General features: G+C 38.8%; 1 protein-coding gene across 2 annotated transcripts; it reads right to left on the reverse strand.

Annotated features, from left to right (window-relative positions):
• Positions 1–4855: 4855 nt before the first annotated feature.
• Positions 4856–24986, reverse strand: LOC133633570 (uncharacterized). 2 transcript variants are annotated; one of them, XM_062026134.1, is made up of 11 exons: positions 24839–24986; positions 24586–24734; positions 24352–24508; positions 15104–15448; positions 14749–15030; positions 13776–13799; positions 13606–13707; positions 8238–8268; positions 8119–8168; positions 8023–8057; positions 4856–5256 (listed from the first exon to the last, which is right to left on the reverse strand). In XM_062026134.1, the coding sequence occupies exons 1-11, from the start codon at positions 24900–24902 to the stop codon at positions 5179–5181; spliced, it is 1317 nt and encodes a 438-aa protein (XP_061882118.1). In that variant the 5' UTR covers positions 24903–24986; the 3' UTR covers positions 4856–5178. The 2 variants fall into 2 exon arrangements, with proteins under 2 accessions (XP_061882118.1, XP_061882119.1); XM_062026135.1 differs by lacking the exon at positions 24586–24734 and having other exon boundaries at positions 24839–24960.
• Between the last annotated feature and the right edge of the window lie 1297 nt (positions 24987–26283).

Genomic DNA, 26283 nt, shown 5'->3' on the forward strand with positions numbered 1-26283 from the left:
GACCATACGACTGCGCTATTGATCTTATTCCCAACGCAGTTCTTCCATCCAGTCGACTATATAACCTTTCCCTTCCTGAGAAGAAAACTATGAGGGACTACATCTCCGAGTCCCTGGCCTCTGGTATAATCAGACCATCCAAGTCACCTGTGGCCGCTGGATTTTTTTTTGTCAGCAAGAAGGATGGATCCCTTCGGCCATGTATTGATTACAGTCAACTTAACAGCATCACTGTAAAGAATAAATATCCGTTACCCCTACTCAATTCATCTTTTGAACCCCTCACTCCGGCCACCATCTTTACCAAAGTGGATCTACGCAACGCCTATCATCTGGTACGAATCAGGGAAGGAGATGAGTGGAAGACTGCCTTCAATACTCACTTAGGGCATTTTGAGTATAAGGTCATGCCTTTTGGTCTGACCAATGCTCCTGCAGTTTTTCAAGCCCTAGTTAACGACATCCTCAGAGACATGATAGACCGTTTTGTTGTCGTTTACCTGGATGACATCCTTATCTTCTCCAAGAACCTTCATGAGCATCAACAACATGTCCGTCTCGTCCTACAACGCATTCTGGAGAACCGTCTGTTCGTCAAAGCCGAGAAATGTGAGTTCCACTCTTCTTCTGTTGATTTCTTGGGATTTGTAATTGAAAAAGGACATATTAAGGCTGATCCAAAAAAGGTGAAGGCAGTGGTGGACTGGCCTCAACCCTCTACTCGCACTGAGTTGCGACGCTTCCTTGGATTTGCCGGATTCTACAGGCGATTCATTAAGGACTTTAGTAAGTTGGCTGCACCTCTTCATGCACTTACCTCTACCAATGTCCCCTTCCAGTGGAACCGTGAAGCAGGAATGGCGTTCTGGTGTCTCAAAAGAAGTTTCGTCTCTGCACCCATCCTCGTTTATCCAGACCCGGACAGCCCGTTCATTGTTGAGGTGGACGCCTCCGATTCTGGTATAGGTGCAGTTCTCTCCCAACGCTCCAAGCAGGATAACAAGGTCCATCCATGTGCTTTCTTCTCCCGACGCTTATCACCTGCTGAACGCAATTATGATGCTGGGAATCGGGAATTGCTCGCTGTACACGAGGCATTGAAGGAGTGGAGACATTGGCTAGAGGGAGCTAAGTACCAATTCCAGGTCCTCATGGACCACCGCAATTTGCTGCATGTCCGGTCGGCCAAAAGACTGAACGACAGACAAGCACGATGGTCCCAATTTTTTAGTCACTTCAATTATATTCTTTCTTTCAGACCGGGCTCCCGTAATACCAAGGCTGATGCCCTCTCCCGTCAGTTCTCAGAGGAAACCATTGACAATATCCCGGAGGAGACTATCCTTCCTCCCTCCAAAATGATTGGCATGGTCACATGGGAAGTGGAGGGCCTGGTCAAGGAAGCCCTGAGAGTAAGTCCGGGACCCAAGGGAGGACCTCCCAACAGACTCTTCATCCCTCGTGAGCTACGACCTCGAGTTCTGGACTGGGGACATTCCAGTGTTTTCACCTGCCATCCGGAATTTCAGCGTACCCTATCCTTCATCCGCCGGCGGTTCTGGTGGCCATCCATGGCCAATGATACCCGTGAGTTCATTGCTCCTTGTAGCACTTGTGCACGTAATAAGCCTTCCCACAGACCGCCGGCAGGACTATTGCTTCCCCTTCCTGTTCCCAGTCGCCCTTGGTCACACATATCTCTGGACTTCATCACTGGTTTTCCACCTTCCCAAGGTAACACCACTATTCTCACCATTATTGACCGTTTTTCTAAAGCCGCACACTTCATTCCTCTACCTAAACTTCCATCTTCTGCCGAGACTGCTGATCTTCTCACAACCCACATAGTCAAGCAACACGGCATTCCTGTGGACATCGTCTCGGACCGTGGTCCCCAGTTCACCTCTCGGGTGTGGCGGAACTTTTGCAAGGGAATTGGGGCCACGGTCAGTCTTACCTCTGGTTACCACCCTCAAAGTAACGGTCAAGCAGAAAGAGCCAATCAAAGTGTTAAGACCATGCTACGGTGCATATCTGCCAGACAACCATCCTCGTGGTGCAAGTTTCTGCCATGGGTCGAATTTGCTTACAATTCCTTGAAGAGTTCGGCTACCGGATTGTCACCTTTTGAGTGCTCCTTAGGTTACCAACCACCTATGTTTCCTCAACAGGAGATTGAAGCTGCAGTTCCCTCTTCCCATACACACATCAAAAGATGCCAGCAAGTTTGGAAAGCCGCCCGGGCTTCTCTAATCAGGTCCTCTGAAAGGATGTGCCGCAGTGCTAATCAGCGACGCATCCCGGCTCCCTCGTATTCTCCGGGTCAACAAGTTCTGCTACAGGCTAAAGATCTTCATCTTGAGGTACCATCTCGAAAACTCGCACCCAGATTTGTAGGACCATACACTATAGAGGCCATAATAAACCCTGCTGCGGTTAAACTTTCTTTACCTCCCTCAGTCAAGCGACATCCCGTGGTCTATGTTTCGCAGATCAAACCAGTTACTACTTCCCCACTTTCTTCACCTGATCCCCCCCGCCCCCTCCCAGGATTTTGGACAATGGGGACCCCGTTTGGACCGTTAAGGATATTCTCGGGGTCCGTCGGCAAGGTAGGGGGTTAGTTTATTTAGTTGACTGGGAGGGTTATGGGCCTGAACATAGGTCTTGGGTTCCTGCCTCCTACCTTGCTGACCCATCACTACTAGAAGACTTCTATCGGGCAAATCCAGGAGCTCTTCGGCGCTCGTCGGGGGTCTCGCATAAGGGGGGGGCACTGTCATGACACACGCACAGTCCGTTCCTCCCTCGTCTGCGGGAGCACTCAGCAGCTCCACTCTGAGTACGTCCAGACACGCCCCCACACGCGCTGCGCAGACAGCACCCACACGTGCTGTGCAGACCGCACCCACATGCCGCCGCAGCTGGAGACAATCATCAATCAAGACACCTGGCAGTGATTACGGACGACAGGTTAAAGAGCCTCGCCGCTGACTACTCCTCGTCGGAACGTTGCTTTGCTTGCAGTAAGCTCACGTCTCTGACTTCCCACCAGTGTTCTTCTCCTGTGCTTGTTTCTTCGTACCTTGTTTTTGATCTCCTTCGTCTCTCCTTCCTCCCACAGTCCCTGTCTCAGCTCCTGCTGTCATATTCCCCTGAATCCTGTTTGCCCTCCTGATTACCCGACACCTTGCCTGGACTTTGGACGCTCTCTCCAGCACTACGACCCCGCTTGGACCCCCGGACCTCTTTGCCTTCTCCCTCTGGATTTGGATGCCACCATTCAACACGCATGACAACACCCCTTACGGTATCTTTATATATTAATTCCAGCACATAGTTTACATTCAAACACATAGTAGCATACACACCCTACGTAATCATAAATCACTCAATAAATACATTGAGTTTGTACTGCTGCTGTTGTGCTGTCTCCTTCCCCCCGTCTAAGACATAACACCACTAGATAGATTCTCCGTACCAAAGTTTGAGAATCCCTGTTTTAGCGGGAACGGTCACATGACACTGTTTCACCGTTTGACACCATTTCACCAATCAAACACAGCCTGGCAGACACATGACCGCACTCAATCTCCACACTGTAAAAAGTGACACGACGTCAGACTATACAGCGCAACTCTTAATATTTACTTCACAAACTAGAAAAAATAACAATTATATAATGTGCTGTCATCTGTGTCAGTAGAAATATTCACATTTCAGCCTATAAGAATTCCACTTCCAACTACAGAAAACACGTTGTGGTAAATTGTAGATGTTTTTTTTGTTTTTGTTATGCTTTCGTTGCGCGTATGCTAACATTAGCCTTATTATAACATAAGTGACTGTAAAATGTGAACTACGGTTATAATGCAAGTACCATTAAAAATAGCTACTAAATCAATGAAAAGTTACTCAGTACTCAGGGTTTTTTTCACTGAATACTTACTGTTACTCAAGTAAGGGGCAGCGTGGCGAAGTTGGTAGAGTGGCCGTTCCAGCAATCGGAAGGTTGCTGGTTACTGGGGTTCAATCCCCACCTTCTACCATCCTAGTCACGTCCGTTGTGTCCTTGGGCAAGACACTTCACCCTTGCTCCTGATGGCTGCTGGTTAGCGCCTTGCATGGCAGCTCCCGCCATCAGTGTGTGAATGTGTGTGTGAATGGATGAATGTGGAAATACTGTCAAAGCGCTTTGAGTACCTTGAAGGTCGAAAAGCGCTGTACAAGTATAACCCATTTATCATTTATTTAACTATTTGGATTCTAACCACCTCTGTACATCCGTTATACCCATGCTCAGTAGCCTTGTGGTTGGAGTGTCCGCCCTGAGATCGGTAGGTCGTGAGTTCAAACCCTGGCCGAGTCATACCAAAGACTATAAAAATGGGACCTATTACTTACCTGCTTGGCACTCAGCATCAAGGGTTGGAATTGGGGGTTAAATCACCAAAATGATTCCCAAGCCCGGCCACCGCTGCTGCTCACTGCTTTCCTCACCTCCCAAGGGGTGGAACAAGGGAATGGGTCAAATGCAGAGGGTAATTTCACCACGCCTAGTGTGTTTGACTATCAGTGGTACTTTAACTTTAACTATATTATGCTTATTTAGCAAAACATTTACACCATGACTTTGTACTCTACATCCTGTGAAATTAATTTAATGTACAGTAAGTGTGACTTCATTAGTTTTAATAATCAGACAATAAAATAAGGAGTAATCCAGTGCACTGTTTTTACAAAGTTTATACAAATAACAATTAGACCACAAATGTTTTTATTTGTTTTTATTATTAAAAAAATTTAATCCGATCAAGAAAGATTTGAAAACAACATTTTTACCCAGAATGAATTATTCTCTTATTTTTTCTTGTTTTACAACATTAAGATTAATATTTTTTTTAATGCCAGTACCACTCCAGGTTTGAACCTCCCCACAGGTAACACTAGGAATAACCCAAAAAAACCAACAATATAAAACATCAATAATTGCCACAAGCAAATAGCTTGTGTTTCAGTAATACTGTTTATTCGGTCTAATTATAAGTACAAGTGTGCCGCGTCGCATGAAAGAGGAACTTGTGAAAATTGCTTTTCCTGTCCTGCTGTGCTAAAGGCAGCGGATGCTACATAGATATACTGTAATAAAGTATAAATACACCAAAGAGAGTGAGAGTTCTAATGGACGGGGCCGGAGAACGTGGAGAGGGAGTTCCATAACGGCGATCTGGAGGTTGAGTTCCCATTGGCCCATTCCTGCACACAACATCAACACAATCACAGAGCGCAAGCTGCGAGCGAAGCCCAGCGTGAAATCATTTCCTGCACCAGGGCTTCTATTTTCTGCACAGCTTACATCTCCGCTTGGTAAAGAAAATGCATTAGCAATTCAATGCGTACAGCTGAGGTTCTCTATAAGGCAACAATTGGTAATAATTTGGCCTGGCAGTGCCAGCTTCCAAATCAGACAGATGGATAGCTTCTAAGAGAGAGAGAATAGCGTCGCTACTGTTGCTATGGCGACTGTTTAAAACATTACAGCTGTGTTTTGGGTAGTGCCTACAGAATACTTCATGCACATGAAAATAATCAGTCGTTGTTTATTTCAAGACTTGATGCTGTTTTCATCACTCAAATTCATGCTTACTCAATCAACTTTTTTAAAAGTCCCAATTGTGCAAAATTTACTTACTTATTAAGATGTTCGAACTAACAAATATGTACCCCAGAGCACTGTTTCTTAACCATAAGGCCCAATATTGTTGGGCCGGCAAAAAATATCAGTTTTTCAGCTGTGGTCCGGTACTCAGTTGTAATACACTTTTCCACCACTTGTGGCAGTAATGACAACATCAAACAGAAGAAGTCTGAGTCATAGAGAAGTTTCTTAAGCGTAAAAATGGTGACTAAAGTGGTGAAGATGTATTTTTATTTGCACTTAAATTATATTGACACTTTAGTTAAGAGACAGTTGCCTTATTAATTTAGTTTAAACATTTAGCACAACATAATTGTATGTAAATGTATTTTTCGTTCTCTTACGCAGTATATTTGGTTAATTTAATTTTTTTAATCAGCCTGACCTAAGACTAAGGTTTATGTGTTAAATAAATAATCTTTGTGATTTACACATGCTTTCATATCATGACAATATTGTAAACTGAAAGATTTTATATGAATAAAATCAAGAGTCACTCCAGCCACTCTGTAGTGCAAAATGTACTTTTTAAAGATGTTCGAACTAACAAATATGTACCCCAGAGGACTGTTTCTTAACCATAAGGCCCAATATTGTTGGGCCGCCAAAAAATATCAGTTTTTCAGCTGTGGTCCGGTACTCAGTTGTAATACACTTTTCCACCACTTGTGGCAGTAATGACAACAACAAACAGAAGAAGTCTGAGTCACAGAGAAGTTTCTTAAGCGCAAAAATGGTGACTAAAGTGGTGAAGCTGTATATTTACTTGCACTTAAATTATATTGACACTTTAGTTAAGAAACATTTGCATTGTTAATTTAGTTTATTTATTTTAGCACAACATAATTGTATGTAAATGTATTTTTCGTCCCATCTTACAGAGTATATTTGGTTAATTATTTTTTTTTTATTAGCCTGACCTAAGCCTACGGTTTATGTGTTAAATAAATGACCTTTGTGATTTACTCATGCTTTCATATCATGACAATGTTGTAAACTGAAAGTGGGTTAGATATAATTATTGAATATGAATAAAATCAAGAGTCATTCCAGCCACTCTGTAGTGCAAAATTGACTTTTTAAAGATGTTCGAACTAACAAATATGTACCCTAGAGCAGTGTTTCCTAACATTAAGGCCCAATATGGTTGGGCCGCCAAAAAATATCAGTTTTTCAGCTGTGGTCCGGTACTCAGTTGTAATACACTTTTCCACCACTTGTGGCATTAATGACAACATCAAACAGAAGAAGTCTGAGTCATAGAGAAGTTTCTAAAGCGCAAAAATGGTGACTAAAGTGGTGATTTATTTGCACTTAAACTATATTGACACTTTAGTTAAGAAACATTTGCATTGTTAATTTAGTTTATTCATTTAAGCACAACATAATTGTATGTAAATGTATTTTTCGTCCCATCTCACACAGTATATTTGGTTATTTTAATTAGCCTGACCTATTCCTAAGGTTATATGTGTTAAATAAATAATCTTTGTGATTTACACATACTTTCATATCATGACAATGTTGTAAACTGAAAGAAGATTAGATATAATTAATGAATATGAATAAAATCAAGAGTCATTCCAGCCACTCTGTAGTGGACAAGTTGGGTCCCGTGATCAAAAAGGTTAGAAACCCCTGCCGAATTGTGAGCACCAAATGTATTTATTTTTTGTAGCTAATAGGCTAACCTAGCATGATATTGCAGTCAAAATGTGAGTGTACTGTTAGCGCGGTAGCTCACATAGTTATAGTATATGCTAGTGTCCAGGAGTGTTTTAATCTGATATTGACATTGGATATCGGTCGATATCAGCCAAAAAAGTATCGGATTATATTGGCCTGCATCTAAAATCTTCTATATAAATTCAGATACAAGCAGTCATGCAGCGTGTTTACTTGTGCAAAGCTGGACAGCCAGTTAGGCTCTAAATGTCCTCCAACGAGGTTGGTATTTTCATGTGTTTCAGTGAAGTCATTTACAAAATGTAAACATGGTAGGCTATAGGCTCTTAGGAGCTAGCAGCTACACACTACCTAAGCACATAATAGCACACAAGGCCCACTGGTTGGCGATATGGTATCGTTTTGTTTCAGTCTGCAAAACGTCTTTTTCAGATACACACTCAGCCAACCCGACCCCAAGCAGTGAGAGGGATTCTAAGGACAAACTCAATTGGACTTGTATTGTCAGGATCAACTGGTTATCTGAATATGTGCAAAGGTAGTTACAAAGGTTGGAATAAACCACTAAGGTTATCTATTAATCAGTGTGCAGATGTTGTTGTTGCCAAGTGAAGTTATAGTTGCTGATTAATAATTACCTGGGAGGTGACGCTGGAACATCTGACGGTGAGGTCTGCCGAAACAATATTATCAGTCCAGTCATCCAATTCTGGAGAAGTTCATGTTGGACTCACCAACCACATGGTCCTTGCCATGAACCTGAGTCCAAAACTTTGCTTCTTGCCTACATCATTAAACAAAAGGGTCATTCCTCTCTATTTAAGACATGAATTAACGACTGTGCCTCTAATACCTTTTCTTCTTTTCCTCCGCTGCTGCTTTTACTTAAAACAAAACAAAAGACATGAAAATCACACTTAAAGTCGCGATCAAAAGTTTGCTAAATCAGACTAGAATTAAGGTTTTTGAATGGCCTTCCCAAAGTCTTGACTTAAACGTGTGGACAATGCTGAAGGAACAAGTCCATGTCAGAAAACCAACAAATTTAGATGAACTGCACCAATTTTGTCAAGATGAGTGGTCAAAAATTCAACCAGAAGCTTGCTAGAAGCTTGTGGATGGCTACCAAAAGCGCCTTATTGCAGTGAAACTTAGCCAAGGGACATGTAACCAAATATTAACATTGCTGTATGTATACTTTTGACCCAGCAGATTTGGTAACATTTTCAATAGACCCATAATAAATTCATAAAAGAACCAAACTTCATGAATGTTTTTTGTGACCAACAAGTATGTGCTCCAATCACTCTATCACAAAAAAATAAGAGTTCTAGAAATTATTGGAAAATCAAGACAGCCATGACATTATGTTATTTACAAGTCTATGTAAATTTTTGATCGCAACTGTAGGTTTGAGTTTGAGTTTGAGTTTGAGTTTATTTCAAACATGCAAGCATACAACATGATACATCACAATTTCCAGTTTCTTTTCAACATGTTCGAAAAGGAGTAGGAAGAAGCAGAGCTTATTTAATCCTACCCCTTTTCTTTACATAACAGTTGCAAAACTTTTTGTTCACTTCCTGTTCACAATTTTTTCACAATAAACTCCATAAGTAATCACAATAAAAATAAATAAATAAATAATAGTAAGAATTTAATAATAATAATTGGTGAAGTAAGTCATATTTCATATGATGAGATAAATAAGATTACTTTAAGAATGAATGAATGGATGGATGAAATAAATTGAGAATGTTTGTCATGGTTCTTCTTCTTTGTACTTTGTAAACACTTTAAGTTTGAAGAGTTTCTTGAAGTGTATCATATTAGTACATTGTTTGATTGCTTTGCTTAATCCATTCCATAATTTAATTCCACATACAGATATACTGAAGGTCTTAAGTGTTGTACGTGCAAACAAATGTTTTAAATTACGTTTTTCTCTAAGATTATATTTCTCTTTTTTTGAGAAGAATTGTTGTATATTCTTGGGTAGCAGGTTATAGTTTGCTTTGTGCATAATTTTAGCTGTTTGCAAATTCACTATGTCGTGGAATTTCAGTATTTTTGATACAATAAATAAAGGGTTTGTATGTTCTCTATAGCCAACATTATGTATTATTCTAACTGATCTTTTTTGTAACACCGTTAATGAATGAAGTGTACTTTTGTAATTATTTCCCCATATTTCTACACAGTAGCTCAGATATGGTAACACTAGTGAGCAGTAGAGAATATGAAGGGATTTTTGGTCTAGAACATGTTTGCTTTATTCATTATTGACGTGTTTCTTGCAACTTTATGTTGTATATTTTTTACGTGAGATTTCCAGTTCAATTTATCATCAATCATTATACCTAGAAATTTGGTTTCGTTTACTCTTTCAATTTCTATTCCGTCTATTTGTATTTGTGTTTGACTTTCTCTTCTACTGTTACCAAATAGCATTATTTTAGTTTTACTAAGATTCAACGATAGTCTGTTTTTGTCAAACCATCTTTTTAATTTGTTAATTTCTTCTGTTATTATTTGTATTATCTCCTGTGTGTTCTCTCCTGAACAAAACGCTGTTGTATCATCCGCAAATAATACTAACTTTAAATCTTTTGTAACTTTACAAATGTCATTTATATAGAGATTGAATAATTTAGGTCCTAGTATTGATCCCTGAGGTACACCACAGGATATATTTAGCGTTGTAGACGTGTGTTCGCCTAGCTTCACGTATTGTTTCCTGTTCGTTAGATAACTTCTTATCCAGTTTAAGACTAACCCTCTGATGCCATATCGTTCTAGTTTTTTGATGAAAATATTGTGATTAATTGTGTCAAATGCTTTAGTTAGATCCATAAAAACCGCTGCCGCACATTTTTTTACTATCTATTGCATTGGTAATTTCTTCTGTAATTTCAATTAAAGCCATTGAAGTTGAAACATTAGCTCTATATCCATATTGGTTCTCTTCGAGTATTTTATTTTTATTTATGAAACTTTCTAATCTGTTATTGAACAGTTTTTCAATGATTTTAGAAAATTGTGGAAGTAGAGAAACAGGTCTATAATTTGTAAATTGATGTTTGTCTCCTGTCTTATAAATTGGTGCAACTTTAGCTATTTTCATTTTGTTTGGAAATGTACCTGTTTGAAATGATAGGTTACTAATATACATCAATGGTCCTGAGATCTCTTCAATAACCTTTTTTATCGTTTCCATATCAATTCCGTTACAATCAGTTGAAGTCTTAGATTTACATTTTTTCACGATTGTAACTATTTCCTCCTGTGTCACATTACTGAGGAACATGGAGTTGGGATTTCGCTCTATGGTATCATTATAGTCCTCAATTGGAACTGGGTCTGGAATCCTTTCTTCCAATTTTGGTCCAATATTTACAAAATAATTATTGAAGCTTTCAACTACTTCCTTTATGTTGTCATTTTTTTAATTTTCATCTAAGAAGTATCGAGGGTAGTCCCTCTTAGTTCCATTTTTAATAATGCTATTGAGCATGCCCCATGTTGCTCTCATATTATTTTTGTTCCTGTCCAATAATTCACTGTAATATTCTTTTCTACATGATCGTAGTATGTCTGTTAACTTGTTTTTATACTTTTTGTACTTAATTTCTGCCTCTATAGTTCTTTGTGCTATAAATGTTCTATATAGTGTATTCTTCTTCTTACAAGCATTTTTTAATCCTTTTGTCATCCATGGTTGATTATTCTTTCTCTGCTTGTTACTGAGTTGTATCCATGGACAATGTTTGTCATAAAGTATTATGAACTTGTTTAAGAAATGTTCATATGCTTCATCAACCTCTTTTTCATTATAAACATTGTCCCAATCTTGCTTTTGTAGTTCAATTTTGAAGGCAGTCATCCTCTTCTCTGTGCATAGTCTTCGAAATGTCCTTTTGTCTTCCATGTTCTTCTTGTAGTTTCCATCATATATTGTAAAAACTGGCAGATGATCACTAGCGTCGCTTATAAGTAGACCACTTGTAGTGTTATTATCAAAATCATTGGTAAAAATATTATCAATAAGTGTGGCACATTGTCCTGTGATTCTGCTTGGCTTTGTGATTTTAGGAAATAGACTGATGCTGTACATTGTATCAATGAAGTCATCAATAGACTTTTGCTTGTTGGGGTTCAATAAGTCAATATTAAAGTCACCACATAAGAACATTATTCTTTGACCATTGTCCATGTAAGTTGCCTTGATCCATTCTTCAAATGTTTCTATACTTGACTTAGGTGATCTATATATACAACTGATGAATATGTTTTTGCTTTTTTCCTGACATATTTCAATGGTTATACATTCTAAGATATTATCTATGGCAAATGACATGTTTTTTACCACTTTGTAGTTCAGGTTCTTCATCACGTACACAGCTACTCCTCCTCCATTTTTGTTGGTTCTGTTGATGTAGTTTAGTTCATATCCCTCCAGATCAAAATCTATTCCTTTTTTATCATCAATCCATGTTTCTGTGACAGCAATCACTTTGAAGGGTTCGTTGATGTGTTCCAAAAAGTTCTTAATGTTGTTGTAATTTGCATACAAGCTTCTACTATTAAAATGAATAATTGACAATTTGTTATCACATTCAATGTTGCTATTATATTGATCATCTGTATAATAAAAACAACTATTACTGATTTGGGAGAAAAAATTTGTATCTGGATCTATATCATTTTCCAAATCCTGGTTTTTGTGATCTTTGTTGCAGAAATTTTTTAGTTCCATATTTTCTTGTTCCATAAACTTTGATGTTGTTTCAATAATCTCTATAAGTGTAGGTGGATGCAATCCTGAATCTAGGTCCTCTTGTTTAGTCGTCCCTTGGAACATAGTAGTGCCGATGCTGAATTTAGGTGCTTGTTTTCTGTCAGAGTCCATTATCATCGTTGTTGTGGTAGCTGTGTAAACTTTAAAATTTGTCCAGGTCCTTGATGTCATGGACAACAATTACTCTTGCTTCTGGACTTCCATTCAGCTTGATGTAGATTTTACAGTTGGCGCTCCAAGTTCCCTGGATTTTTCCCTGCCTTCTCAAGTCGCGTGCTTTCTTGGCGATTCCAGCATTACGTTTTGTGAGATGCTCATTCATGTACACATTTGTTCCCTTCAGCTTCTTTCCCTGTCTCAGCAGTGCCATTTTAGATTTTCTGTTTAAGAGTTTCACGAGCACGACTGGAGTGGCGTTGTTGTTTCTTCCGTTCAGTGGGATGCATGTTTCGATGGTATTAATGTCAATTTCAATTTCTTTTGATTGCAGAAAGTTGACCACTTGCTGTTCTGCTGAGACCATATCCATTTCATCTGGTTCACCTTCATTATTCACAGCTTTCGCATAGGATCTTGGTTTAATTCGGTGCCCTGTCACAATGATATCATTCATTCGTTTATCCTGATCCATTTCATCTATGATGTTCCTCAGCATGTTGTTGTCTTCTTGAAGGATCTTCATTTGTTTGCTCATTTCAGTGGCTTCTTTATTTCTGGAGTTGTTCTCTTTTTTTCATTTCTTTAATTTCTTCTTTCATTTCTTTCATATCCTCTTTCCATCCATCCATCAATTCTTCCAATTTTTCTATCATTTCTTCTTTAAATTCCTGGAGTATTTTTTGTAGTATCCCTTCTTGAATCCCATCATGTCCTGTGCCCAGCCTCAAATCAGTCTTTCCAGTCAATCCTTTAACTTTTGGCATCGCGGCAGTCACTGACGTCAGCGCCTCTTATGTCTTAAGGGCAGTTACTTCTTTAGCGACTTGCGGCACTTTTAACTTGTTTTTTCAACAATTTCGTACCTTGCGCCGTTCAGAGATCAATTTGAGGTGTCAGCCTGTCAACTTATATCACTCTGCGACGTCGGGATCACTTTAAAACAGCTGTAAACTCGCCGTAACTTTTGGTTGCTAGGCAACCGCTTTGAACTGCGGGAGGCGCCTTTGGCTTGAGGCTAACGGCTCTTCCGCTCGCCTTATTTCAGCGTATCAGTGCCTCTCAACTGACCAAAATCAGATCGAAGATGCCAGGTGACTCTCCTGTGGCTGTGATCGCAAATCAGTGGTCAAATCAGTGGTCAAAATCTTCAGACTTAACAAAAACTCCGGTAGCAGAAGCGGAGCTTTTTTTCTTTGCGTCCTTTCTCATTGACAGGAAGTGACGTTTAAAAAATTAAACAGAGCAGAGGTCGATGGTGAAATACCTTTTTTGTGTAGTGCGAAAGCCACCAGTGCCACTGAGAATAAGAAGAGCACCACAGCAGAGAGAGAGCCCAGAATAAGAGGCCAGTCCACGCCTGGAACATCTACACACACACACACATGAAATAGATATATGCTAGAGTATGAAGTCTTTGTATTCATGTAATATTACCTGGTGTTGATGGTGGTGGAAGACCTGAAACGACAAGACGGTCACTTTTTACATAAAGTGCACATCGCCGATAATATAGGAGGAAACTATACACTTGTTAAGCAAACTACTGAAAAAAGACTAGATATTGTTTGTGGATAAAATCACAGCATCCATTAAAAAAAAAAAAAAATTATATGCAACAAATATTGCATACGGTTTTGTAAAAAATCTTGTTGCGACACTGTAATTATTGGTGTCCCGATACTACTTCTTCACTTACAATACGATACCTGGCCTTGAGGTTAGAGTGTCCGCCCAGAGATCGGTAGGTTGAGAGCTCAAACCCCGGCCGAGTCATACCAAAGACTATAAAAATGGGACCCATTACCTCCCTGCTTGGCACTCAGCATCAAGGGTTGGAATTGGGGGTTGAATCACCAAAATGATTCCAGAGCGCGGCTACCGCTGCTGCTCACTGCTCCCCTCACCCTCCAGGGGGTGGAACAAGGGGATGGGTCAAATGCAGAGATTTAATTTCACCACACCTAGTGTGTGTGTGGCAATCAGTGGTACTTTAACTTAACTTTATATCAGATCAGTAACACCTAATATTGATATTTGATACTTTGAGATGTTGTTTAAATTCAAATACAAATAGTACAATTTTGTTTTTTAGAAAATCATGAAAAGTGAGGTTTACACAAATATTGCTGTATTTTATTGTATTCTCATTAATATTGTGTTTCATTACTTTTCTTTAGTTTAACTCAGTAAGTTTAAAGTTAAGTAGTTTTAATATAGTTGTATTGGGATTTTAGGATTCAATAAAAAATTATTAAAACTAATTTAAATGTATTTGAAATGATATATACTGTATATCATATGTATGTACAATTGTATGTAAATATCATAGTATTTAATTGTGAATAATTACATTTCATAATAAATATTATCTTGAATAACCTTATCCCCACATACAGTATGTCAGTACCTCTTGAAATAGCCAGGGGGCGGCTGCGTTCAGAATCACTCCACTTCCCTCCCAAGAGGACGCTGTACTGGCACTGGTAGGAGACCACTAGTGTGTCCTGCACCGGCACAGGGAACGTGGTCTCATGGCCGGTGGCTTGTACATGATGACCGGAGACAGGAAGTTGACCGTCTAGCAGGTACAGGTTGAACAGCGCACCTGGGTATGCGGGGGACCCTGTGCAGAGCATGTGCCACACCTGTGCATGTTGCTGGAGGCTGAGGGTAGGCACTGGCAGCTCGTCTGGACATAAACAGAGCACAGTTAAGATTAGTCAGCATGACATATGCTGACTAATATATTTCAGAACAATCACCTTTTAATATGATTCGAACGGCGTTGCTGACACTTGAATTAACCACTTCCTCTCTACTAGTGACCTGGTAGAAGCACGTATACTCGCCGTCCTGTCCCTGCTTCATCGGCCCCATGCTGAAGACTCCGGGTTGGGATTCCAAGTTTGATCCCTGGACGGCCTGAGGCTCTTCTCCTGAACCACCCCTCACCAAAAGGAAGGAGGTCTGTTTGTGACCAGACTGGACAAGGCCTGGAGCAGAACAGCTGAAGGACAACATGGTGCCATGGTTAACCACGCCACCTGGGGGATCCACCGATAAGACTGGAGGAGGCAAGGAGGGGATGGCTGATGTTGGGGAAACACCTGCAGGGGTAAGGCAACTATGAGTATTAGTGGGAACATGTTTTTATTAATTAAGTCATCAGTCCGTTGTTGGACTCCTTATCTTAGATCTGTGTCTTTCCAACCATTCATTCATTTTCTACATGTCCTATTTGGCATGGCATCTGGAGTAGAATTGGCCATTTGACTTCAATCAATCAATCAATCAATGTTTATTTATATAGCCCTAAATCACAAAAGTCTCAAAGGGCTGCACAAGCCACAACGACATCCTCGGCACAGAGCCCACACAAGGGACGTCGATGTGAATGACTATGAGACCGCATATGTGGGTAACCCCCCATGTAAGTACAGTCCCTAGTGGATCCACATAACAGTGAGAGTCCAGTCCATAGTGGGGCCAGCAGGAGACCATCTCGAGCGGAGACAGGTCAGTAGCGCAGAGACGTCCCCAACCGATGCACAGGCGAACGGTCCACCCCGGGTCCCAACTCTGGACAGCCAGCATCTCATCCATGGTCACCGGAACCGGAATAACCCGGCGAGGGGGCAAAGGAGAAAAGAAAACGGCAGATCAACTGGTCTAAAAAAGGGGGGTCTATTTAAAGGCTAGAGCAGGGGTCACCAACCTTTTTGAAAGCAAGAGCTACTTCTTGGGTACTGATTAATGCGAAGGGCTACCAGTTTGATACACACTTAAATAAATTGCCAGAAATAGCCAATTTGCTCAATTTACCTTTAACTCTATGTTATTATTAATAATTAATGATATTTACACTTAATTGAACGGTTTAAAAGAGGAGAAAACACGAAAAAAAATGACAATTAAATTTTGAAACATAGTTCATCTTCAATTTCGACTCTTTAAAATTAAAAATTCAACCTAAAAAAAGAAGAGAAAAACTAGCTAATTCGAATCTTTTGGAAAAAATTAAAAAAATAATTTATGGAACATCATTAGTAATTTTTCCTGATTAACATTAATTTTAGAATTTTGATGACATGTTTTAAATAGGTTAAAATCCAATCTACACATTGTTAGAATATATAACAAATTGGACCAAGCTATATTTCTAACAAAGACAAATCATTATTTCTTCTAGATTTTCCAGAGCAAAAATTTTTAAAAAAATTCAAAAGACTTTGAAATAAGATTTAAATTTGATTCTACAGATTTTCTAGATTTGCCAGAATAATTTTTTTGAATTTTAATCATGGTAAGTTTGAAGAAATATTTCACAAATATTCTTCGTCGAAAAAACAGAAGCTAAAATGAAGAATTAAATTCAAACTTATTTATTATTCTTTACAATAAAAAATTTTTTTTTACTTGAACATTGATTTAAATTGTCAGGAAAGAATAGGAAGGAATTTAAAAGGTAAAAAGGTATATGTGTTTAAAAATCCTAAAATCATTTTTAAGGTTGTATTTTTTCTAATTTAATGAATTTATTTAAACAGCTGAAGACCAAGTCTTTAAAATATTTTCTTGGATTTTCAAATTCTATTTGAGTTTTGTCTTTCTCAGAATTAAAAATGTCGGGCAAAGCGAGACCAGCTTGCTAGTAAATAAATACAATTTAAAAAATAGAGGCAGCTCACTGGTAAGTGCTGCTATTTGAGCTATTTTTAGAACAGGCCAGCGGGCTACTCATCTGGTCCTTACGGGCTACCTGGTGCCCGCGGGCACCGCGTTGGTGACCCCTGGGCTAGAGTATACAAAGACTTGAATCTGATATGAAGAAAATTGACATTTTGATGCACAAATTATGACAACCTACTTCGCATCTCACCCAAAGGTTTTTTTTTTATTCCTTTCTTGGCATAACAAAAACAATCATGGTTAAATGTTCGCTAGGTTGTGTTAGAACAGACCTGGGTATTGTACGGCCCGCGGGCCACATCCGGCCCTTTGCGCATCCCTCTCCGGCCCGCGTGAGGCCAATCATAAATTACAAAATAAATTTCAAAAAGTATCTATGTCGAGTGTGCAATACAACGGTGCTGCTTTTGTTTTGAAAAGCATTATTTGTATTACTTCCGTGTGGACGTATGCGCGTGTGCGATTGTGAGTGAATTGAACGGCGCAATAACTAATTACAAAATAAAGTTTAAAAAACATCTATGACGTGCGCGCAATACAACTGTGCTGCTTTTATTTTGAAATGTGTTATTTATGCCATCTGTCCGGGGGGAACCTGTGAGTGAAGGTGCATAGAGACAAGTGATGAGACGCTAAAAAAAGAAAAGTTGATGAGGAATGGCGTGTTTTGGACTGGCAAGTATTTCTTTACATAAATTAATGGTAAAGCCGTGTGCTTAATTTGTGGTACACAGCTTGCTGTGTTTAAAGAATATCATTTTAATCGCCACTACACGAAGAAACACGAGGGAATATACCGGAATGTGTCTGATGAAGCGCGCGTAAGGGAGGCTGATGCGTTGATGGTAAAACTGCAAAGCCAACAAGGACTTTTTGCCATATTTCACACCCCCAGAGATGCAGCCGTCAGGACAAGTTTCGTCATTTCTCACAAAAGCGCCAGAAAAAGTAAGGCGTTTTCTGACGGAGAGTTTATTAAGTAGTGCTTATTGGACTCTGTTGCGCTGATAATGCCCGGAGACTTGGACTGTTTTTTGCTAACTTTGGATGAGATCTGTGATGTACGTGACACCTCCAGCTGCTCTTCTTCTTACGTGGGATAACTGCAGACTTTCAAATCACGGAGTAGCTGGCAGAAATGCAGTCAATTAAAGAGACAACCACAGGTAATGACTTGTTCACATAGGTAAATGCGTGTTTGGACATGTTAGGACTGAAATGGGACAAGCTGGCAGGTGTGACAATCCAATCCACTTTATTTATACAGCACATTTAAACAACAAAATGTTTCCAAAGTGCTGCACAACAATATTAAAAACAATATTCAAATATTATCCTTAGCTCCACCAATGACTGAATAAAAAGAAAAAACAATTACATATAAAACCAATATAAAAAACAATATAAAATAAATATGATTAAAAACTATTTTTAACAACAGATGGTTGTCCAAATCTGATGGGGAAAAATGTTGGATAATGCAGGATAAAGTGACCATCAAAAGCAATCTGCTTTTGTATAAAGTTAAGTTAGGTTAAATTAAATTATTATTATTATTATTATTAATTATTATTATTATTATTATCATCATTATTATTTATCTTACGGTATATCAAAAATAATATTGAGCAAAATTTAATTGAAATATTGTCGTGTGGCCCTCCAGCAGTGCTCGGGTTGCTTATGCGGCCCCCGGTGAAATTTAATTGCCCACCCCTGTGTTAGAAGTTAAATGATAAAAGACATTTTCAGGAAAAAATTAATAAAATAAGATTTTGTCAACACCATAAAACTATATGTTTACCTCTGCCAGGATATACTGTATGTAATCGTTGCAGTTAGTTTGTTCGTTAGTTTGTTTGTTGGCTTATTCTTTGGCTCATTCGTTGAGTCGTTCGTTCGTTGGCTCATTTGTTTGCTCGTTTGTATGCTTGTTTGTTGGTTCGTTCTTTGGATCTTTCTGTTTTGACTTCATTGGTTTATTCGTTGGCTGGTTTGTTCATTAGTTTGTTGGTTCATTCTTTGGTTTGTTTGTCAGTTTGTCGGTTCTTTTGTTTGTTTTTTCGTTGGTTTGTTCGTTGTTTCGTTGGCTCGTTTGTCGGTTGTATCTTTTTTTTTCTTTCATTGGTTTGTTTGTTGGCCTGTTCATTAGCTTGTTAGTTCATTCTTTGCTTTGTTTTTTGGTTCGTTTGTTAGTTTATAGGTTCATTCAGTAGATTGGCTCATTTTTTGGTTTGTTCAGTTGGATGGTTGGTTGGTTCGTTCACAAAATAACTCAAAGTTACGGGCTGATTTGATGAAACTTTCAGAAAATATCAGAAATGGGATAAGTAACAACTGAGGTTTTATCCGGATCGTTTCTGCTTCGTTACTTTATTTTTACGCTTTTGTGTGTGCATGCTAGCAGTCCCGCATAGACAAAGAGGGCCGATGACAGGAGGGTCTACTTCGTTTCTTTCATTCCGCTATAGGTCAAATGTTATGGGTTGAATTTCATCTATCTTTTCAGGAAATGTCAGAAATTACGTATTGATTTTCTAGTTGATAATGTTTTACAATGTGTTTGCATAGTTTAAGATATTCCAATACTGTTAAATGCATTGCAAAAACATTGAGCCTCCTGACATAAAAAATTACTTTTTTCACTTTTGACACAATACTGGAGCCTTAAGACCAATACTCAATTGAGTATTGGTCGTTAACAATACTTAACCAATGCAATACCAGCACAAATCATACACAGTTTTATTATTATGTATTGTGAAATGTTAAAAAAAAAAAAAGGCTTTATCAAGTAAAACTACTCAAACAAAAAACAATAGAAGGTATGAAAAACACTAACCTATTTTAACTGGAACAAATTTATGTCTTTAATTTAAAGTGTAGTGGTAATTGTATTGCTTCATTTAATAAAGCCAAATACAAATACGGCAACAAAAGAATATCCCACACTTCACTTTTGTAAAGCAATTCTGTATAGCAGATATGGGCATCTACATCTACAAAATGATTTGCATGAGTGGCTGGACAAGACATGTTTAAAAAAAAAAAAAAAAGTTTACTGGTAATTGTTTTTTGGCGACACCTATGTTAAACAATAAATAATCTTTAAAGTCTTTAAAATCTCATAACGCAATAAGCTTAATGATGTGGACACGTTTGTTACTGGATACTTTCTAATATGCTTCTGCATTGGATAGTTTTTTTCGGTAAGCAATATGCAACTATCATTATTTTATACTTGTCTATATTGACACGTCATGTTTTAGACTGCGATATCGTTCAATTAAGGACACTCTACATATGTCTAGCTTGTGTGCAATTGCTTTCTTATAGCTGCTGTGTAGCTGCTAGTTTAGAGAAGCTTATAGCGTAACATGTTTATTTTTTGTAAATGACTTCACTGAAATACATATTTATTTAGATGTTTACTGGCTGTCAAGCTTTGCACAAGTAAATGCGCTGCAGGACTGCTTGTTTTGAGATTTTACCAATTTAATCTGATACTACTTTTTTTGGCTGTTATCAGATCGATATCCGATATCAATATCGAATCAGGACACCCCTGTTTGAAACATGATAGGACAAAATATTTGCTACATTCTACAAACCCCATTTCCATATGAGTTGGGAAATTGTGTTAGATGTAAATATAAACGGAATACAATGATTTGCAAATCATTTTCAACCCATATTCAGTTGAATATGCTACAAAGACAACATATTTGATGTTCAAACTGATAAACTTTTTTTTTTGCGCAAATAATCATTAACTTTAGAATTTGATGCCAGCAACACGTGACAAAGAAGTTGGGAAAGGTGGCAATAAATACTGATAAAGTTGAGGAATGCTCATCAAACACTTATATGGAACATCCCACAGGTGAACAGGCAAATTGGGAACAGGTGGGTGCCATGATTGGGTATAAAAGTAGATTCCATGAAATGCTCAGTCATTCACAAACAAGGATGGGGCGAGGGTCACCACTTTGTCAACAAATGCGTGAGCAAATTGTTGAACAGTTTAAGAAAAACCTTTCTCAACAAGCTATTGCAAGGAATTCAGGGATTTCACCATCTACGGTCCGTAATATTATCAAAGGCTTCAGAGAATCTGGAGAAATCACTGCACATAAGCAGCTAAGCCTGTGACCTTCGATCCCTCCGGCTGTACTGCATCAACAAGCGACATCAGTGTGTAAAGGATATCACCACATGGGCTCAGGAACACTTCAGAAACCCACTGTCAGTAACTACAGTTGGTCGCTACATCTGTAAGTGCAAGTTAAAACTCTCCTATGCAAGGCGAAAACCGTTTATCAACAACACCCAGAAACACCGTCGCTTCGCAGGGCCTGAGCTCATCTAAGATGGACTGATACAAAGTGGAAAAGTGTTCTGTGGTCTGACGAGTCCACATTTCAAATTGTTTTTGGAAACTGTGGACGTTGTGTCCTCCGGACCAAAGAGGAAAAGAACCATCCGGATTGTTATAGGCGCAAAGTTGAAAAGCCAGCATCTGTGATGGTATGGGGGTGCATTAGTGCCCAAGACATGGGTAACTTACACATCTGTGAAGGCGCCATTAATGCTGAAAGGTACATACAGGTTTTGGAGCAACATATGTTGCCATCCAAGCAACGTTACCATGCCATACCATACCATACCTGCTTATTTCAGCAAGACAATGCCAAGCCACGTGTTACATCAACGTGGCTTCATAGTAAAAGAGTGCGGGTACTAGACTGGCCTGCCTGTAGTCCAGACTTGTCTCTCATTGAAAATGTGTGGCACATTATGAAGCTTAAAATACCACAACGGAGACCCCCGGACTGTTGAACAACTTAAGCTGTACATCAAGCAAGAATGGGAAAGAATTCCACCTGAGAAGCTTAAAAAATGTGTCTCCTCAGTTCCCAAACGTTTACTGAGTGTTGTTAAAAGGAAAGGCCATGTAACACAGTGGTGAACATGCCCTTTCCCAACTACTTTGGCACGTGTTGCAGCCATGAAATTCTAAGTTAACTATTATTTGCAAAAAAAAATAAAGTTTATGAGTTTGAACATCAAATATCTTGTCTTTGTAGTGCATTCCATTGAATATGGGTTGAAAAGGATTTGCAAATCATTGTATTCCGTTTATATTTACATCTAACACAATTTCCCAACTCATATGGAAATGGGGTTTGTATTTTATACTTGTCTATATTGACACATGTCATGTTTTAGACTGCAATATTGTTAAATTAAGGACATTTTACATATGTCTAGCTTGTGTGCAATTGCTTTCTTATAGCTGCTGTGTAGCTGCTAGTTTCGAGTAGCTTATAGCATAACATAACTTAACTAAAATATTGTTTTGATGTTTACTGGCTGTCAAGCTTTGCACAAGTAAATGCGCTGCAGGACTGCTTGTTTTGAGATTTTACCAATATAATATGATACTACTTTTTTTGGCTGTTGTCAGAACGATATCCAATATCAATATCGAATCAGGACACCTCTGTTTGAAACATGATAGGACAAAATATTTGCTACATTCTAATAAAAACTACAAGCAGGGTTCATTAGCTCAAGCTCAAGACTAGATAGGACAGCTCTAGTCTGATGGGATGGTGTGGGATTCAGGTGTTTATGCCCTAAATTAGAGGCAACACCCCTCCCAGACTAGAGCTGCCCTATCTAGTCTCGAGCATGAACTGATGAAGCGAAACGGTAGCTAGGACAACCTGAACAGTCCAGTTGTGACCCATTCAATATCCTGAGAATAAAATGACCTGGATGAATGACAATCAGTCAGAAGTATACATTTCAGGAAAACACAGCTTCGTTATGGAAAACACAAATATCCACTGCAAAGGACGCTGAATATTGGGTGGATACTCCCAGACATTCTGCAGATACACCCCAAAATTGTGTTTTTTTATTTGAGAGACATGAGAGACATGACGATTGACGTTATTTATGTTTTAATGCATTCTAAATATTAAATAATTGCGATCAAAATTCTGCTTACAAAGGAACCTATGGGAGTTGCGCAATTTCGCCTACAAAGCCCTTAAAAAAACATCCAAACACTTCCATTAAGGTCTTACTGTATATAGACACTGTAAGTATATATGTCATTTAGTAACAGGCACATTTATAATAATGTTAAGCTTACGTGATGCATTAATTTCAAAAACGCATCATAACGTTTGCTTATTTTTCTTCATTACTGATTATTACTCACTGCAGACTTTATGAGAGCCGACAAACATATTAAAACATATCTTACTGTGCAAGGTCTGCTGTCATTAGGATGCCGACTGCTAGGATGTTGATATATTCCCATTTAGGTCAAAAATGTCTCATAATCCTCACAAAGAAACGGGGTGGGAGTGCGGGGGTAACAAGCGCTTATCGTGTCCTAAATGGCAGTCAAAGTGTACCAACTTGTCGGAATACCTACTCAGATTTCTTCTGTCCAGGTGAGACGTATGATTTATGATCTAGAAAAACTTACTGGGAGCAAGGAAGCGAGGAAGCAGCACACCACTCGATGATATAAACATGGGGACACAGGAAGTGATTACAGCGCCGCTATAAATAGTTTGTCTGCGTAAGCGTTTATAATAACAATATCACTGATACTTACGTAATATTCAAGTCATGAAATGTACGTTTGTAAATTGAGTCTCGTTGGGGGGTTTTGAATGGTTATTTATTGGGTTTTATGGGTGAAATAGTGGCGCCCCCATTGGCTCCACTGTAAGCTGACTTTTATTGAAATGTATTTATTTTTTAGAATCCATTAAAAAAAATCCATCCATCGTCATGTCTTTCGTAGTGATTGTGAACGATAGGCCAAATTCCCCCAAAAAGTGCAGTTACCCTTGTGTTAAGGTCTCTTCCCAGAAGAGAGGACATTGTATTGACCGTTATACACCCACATTATGTTTCAGTTTCTCCTATTTACCATTTAGCATAGTAGCACGGTGAGGCGGTTTCACCACAAACCTGCTGTAGCTGTCAGCAGCACGCCTTGTGTTTGATCTTGTGTGTGGGCGGGAGCTTTCTATACACAAAATGCAGGATGTGACAACCGCGACACACACACACACACCCACAGCGCAGAGGACAATGAGAAATTGCGGGGAGCACCTGCATGCAGCCAAGGCGGATGGGAGTGTTTATTATTTGATGCCAAATGTGCAGTACAATCAGTGCAGATTGTTGTTTTTTTTTGTTTTTTTAAAGTGACGCCTCAGCTGCTCAATGGTGTGATGTTTGGGGTAAAATGTCAGACTTTTCCAAAAATAAATCTTAAAGTTACACTCACCTCTTGGGTGCTCTATAGGTAAATATGGACTGTAAGCACTATAGAGGCCTTGCCGGTTCCTGTACAAACAGCAAAGTAATTCAGGTTCTGGTCCCTTCTTGAGTTGCACGGTGAAGTGAACCTCCTCTGAAGGAGACTCTAACTCCATTGAGTCCACCTTTAAGAATGAAGAGAGAAACACAATCAAGTAGAGTCTAGTGGAAGCCCACACATGACACCTTAGAAACAAAAAACCTTGCTGGATTGGCGGTACAGCAAGAAGAAAATTCCGCGTTGGCCTTCTGAGGCCCGACAGACCAGGACCACTGAGTCCTTGGACCAGGAATGAACAGTGAGTTTCGGCGCCGGCAGACCGGGAGAAGACGTTGACGCCCGCAGCCCTTCTAGGTAAAATAAGGGGATGTAACACAACAGCAATCAGTTTCACAAGTCGTCTTTGAGGCTGCATATGTAAGCGCGATGCAAAGCAAAGTGAAGCGCTGCTTACCCCATAGCGTTAAGAAAATGAGCAGCGGTATCCAAAGTGACTGTCCACCTGACCCAAAGTGCATCTTAGATTGACTTTAAGAAGAAAAATGCTGGTTGAAGCTGCCGCAAGCAAGAAGAGTTCCCTCTCCTTCTCTTCCTCTCTCTGATTTCTTAATACATATGACATCCTCTTGAAGGGTAGAAGAGCAGGGGGGAAGGCTGTAAACACACTTCCTTTTATGGAATCCACCACAAGTCATGCATGATATAACACATGCAACACATATCGACAGCGGATGGCGCTGTGGTGAAAAAAGCTTGTTAACTTTTCTTGATATGCAAAATAATTTTGTGTAAAAGTGTCGTGCAACAATTGCAGTGCTTTTAACCTTAGTCCGAATCACCCTCTCCTTTCTCTGGTGTGTTTCTCTGGAGACAAACTCCAGTTTACAAACTACAGACCTGTTTCTCTACTTGCACAATTTTCTAAAATCATTGAAAAACTGTTTAACAACAGATTAGACAAATTCATGAATAAAAACGAAACACACAGATACAGAGCCAACATCTCAACATCAATGGCATTAATCGAAATAACGGAAGAGATCACAAATGCAATATATAGTAAACAATGTGCTGCTACAGTGTTTATGGATTTAACAAAAGCAATTGACACAATTAATCACAGTATCTTAATAAACAAATTAGAATGATATGGCAACAGAGGGTTGGTCTTGAACTGGGTAAGAAGCTACTTAACCAACAGGAAGCAATACGTGAAGATAGGTAAACACTTCCACAGAGCTGAAAATATCTTGTGGCGTACCTCAGGGATCAATACTGGGACCAAAATTGTTCAATCTCTATATAAATGACATTTGTAAAGTTACAAAGGACTTAAAGTTAGTATTATTTGCAGATGATGCAACTGCATTTTGTTCAGGAGAGAACACACAGAAGATAATGCAAATAATAACAGAATAAATGAACAAATTAAAAAGATGGTTTGACAAAAACAGACTTTGAATCTTTGAATCTCAGTAAGACTAAAATAATGCTATTTGGTAACAGTAGAAGAGAAAGTCAAACACAAATACAGATAGACGGAGTAAATATTGAAAGGGTAAAAGAAAACACATTTTTGGGTGTAATAATAGATGATAAAATGAATTGGAAATCTCATGTAAAAAAAAAAAAACAACATAAAGTAGCAAGAAATACGTCAATAATGAATAAAGCAAAACATGTTCTAGACCAAAAATCACTTCATATTCTCTACTGCTCACTAGTGTTGCCATATCTGAGTTATTGTGTAGAAATATGGGGAAACAACTACAAAAGTACACTTCATTCATTAACAGTGTTACAATACAGATCAATTAGAATAATACATAATGTTGGATATAGAGAACATACAAACCCTTTATTTATTGAATCAAAAATACTGAAATTCCATGACATAGT

Source organism: Entelurus aequoreus, linkage group LG18 (genome assembly GCF_033978785.1).
Source record: "Entelurus aequoreus isolate RoL-2023_Sb linkage group LG18, RoL_Eaeq_v1.1, whole genome shotgun sequence".
Lineage (NCBI taxonomy): Eukaryota > Metazoa > Chordata > Actinopteri > Syngnathiformes > Syngnathidae > Entelurus > Entelurus aequoreus.

Excerpts from the sequence above, each read along its gene's own strand:
- LOC133633570 (XM_062026134.1), bottom strand. The coding sequence starts at position 24,902 with ATGCACTTTGGGTCAGGTGGACAGTCACTTTGGATACCGCTGCTCATT. Across the intron at positions 8,058-8,118 it reads TGGCAAGGACCATGTGGTTG|ACCTCACCGTCAGATGTTCC; the intron begins GTGAGTCCAACA and ends TTGTTTCGGCAG. Across the intron at positions 5,257-8,022 it reads GTTCCAGCGTCACCTCCCAG|GAATGGGCCAATGGGAACTC; the intron begins GTAATTATTAAT and ends TGTTGTGTGCAG.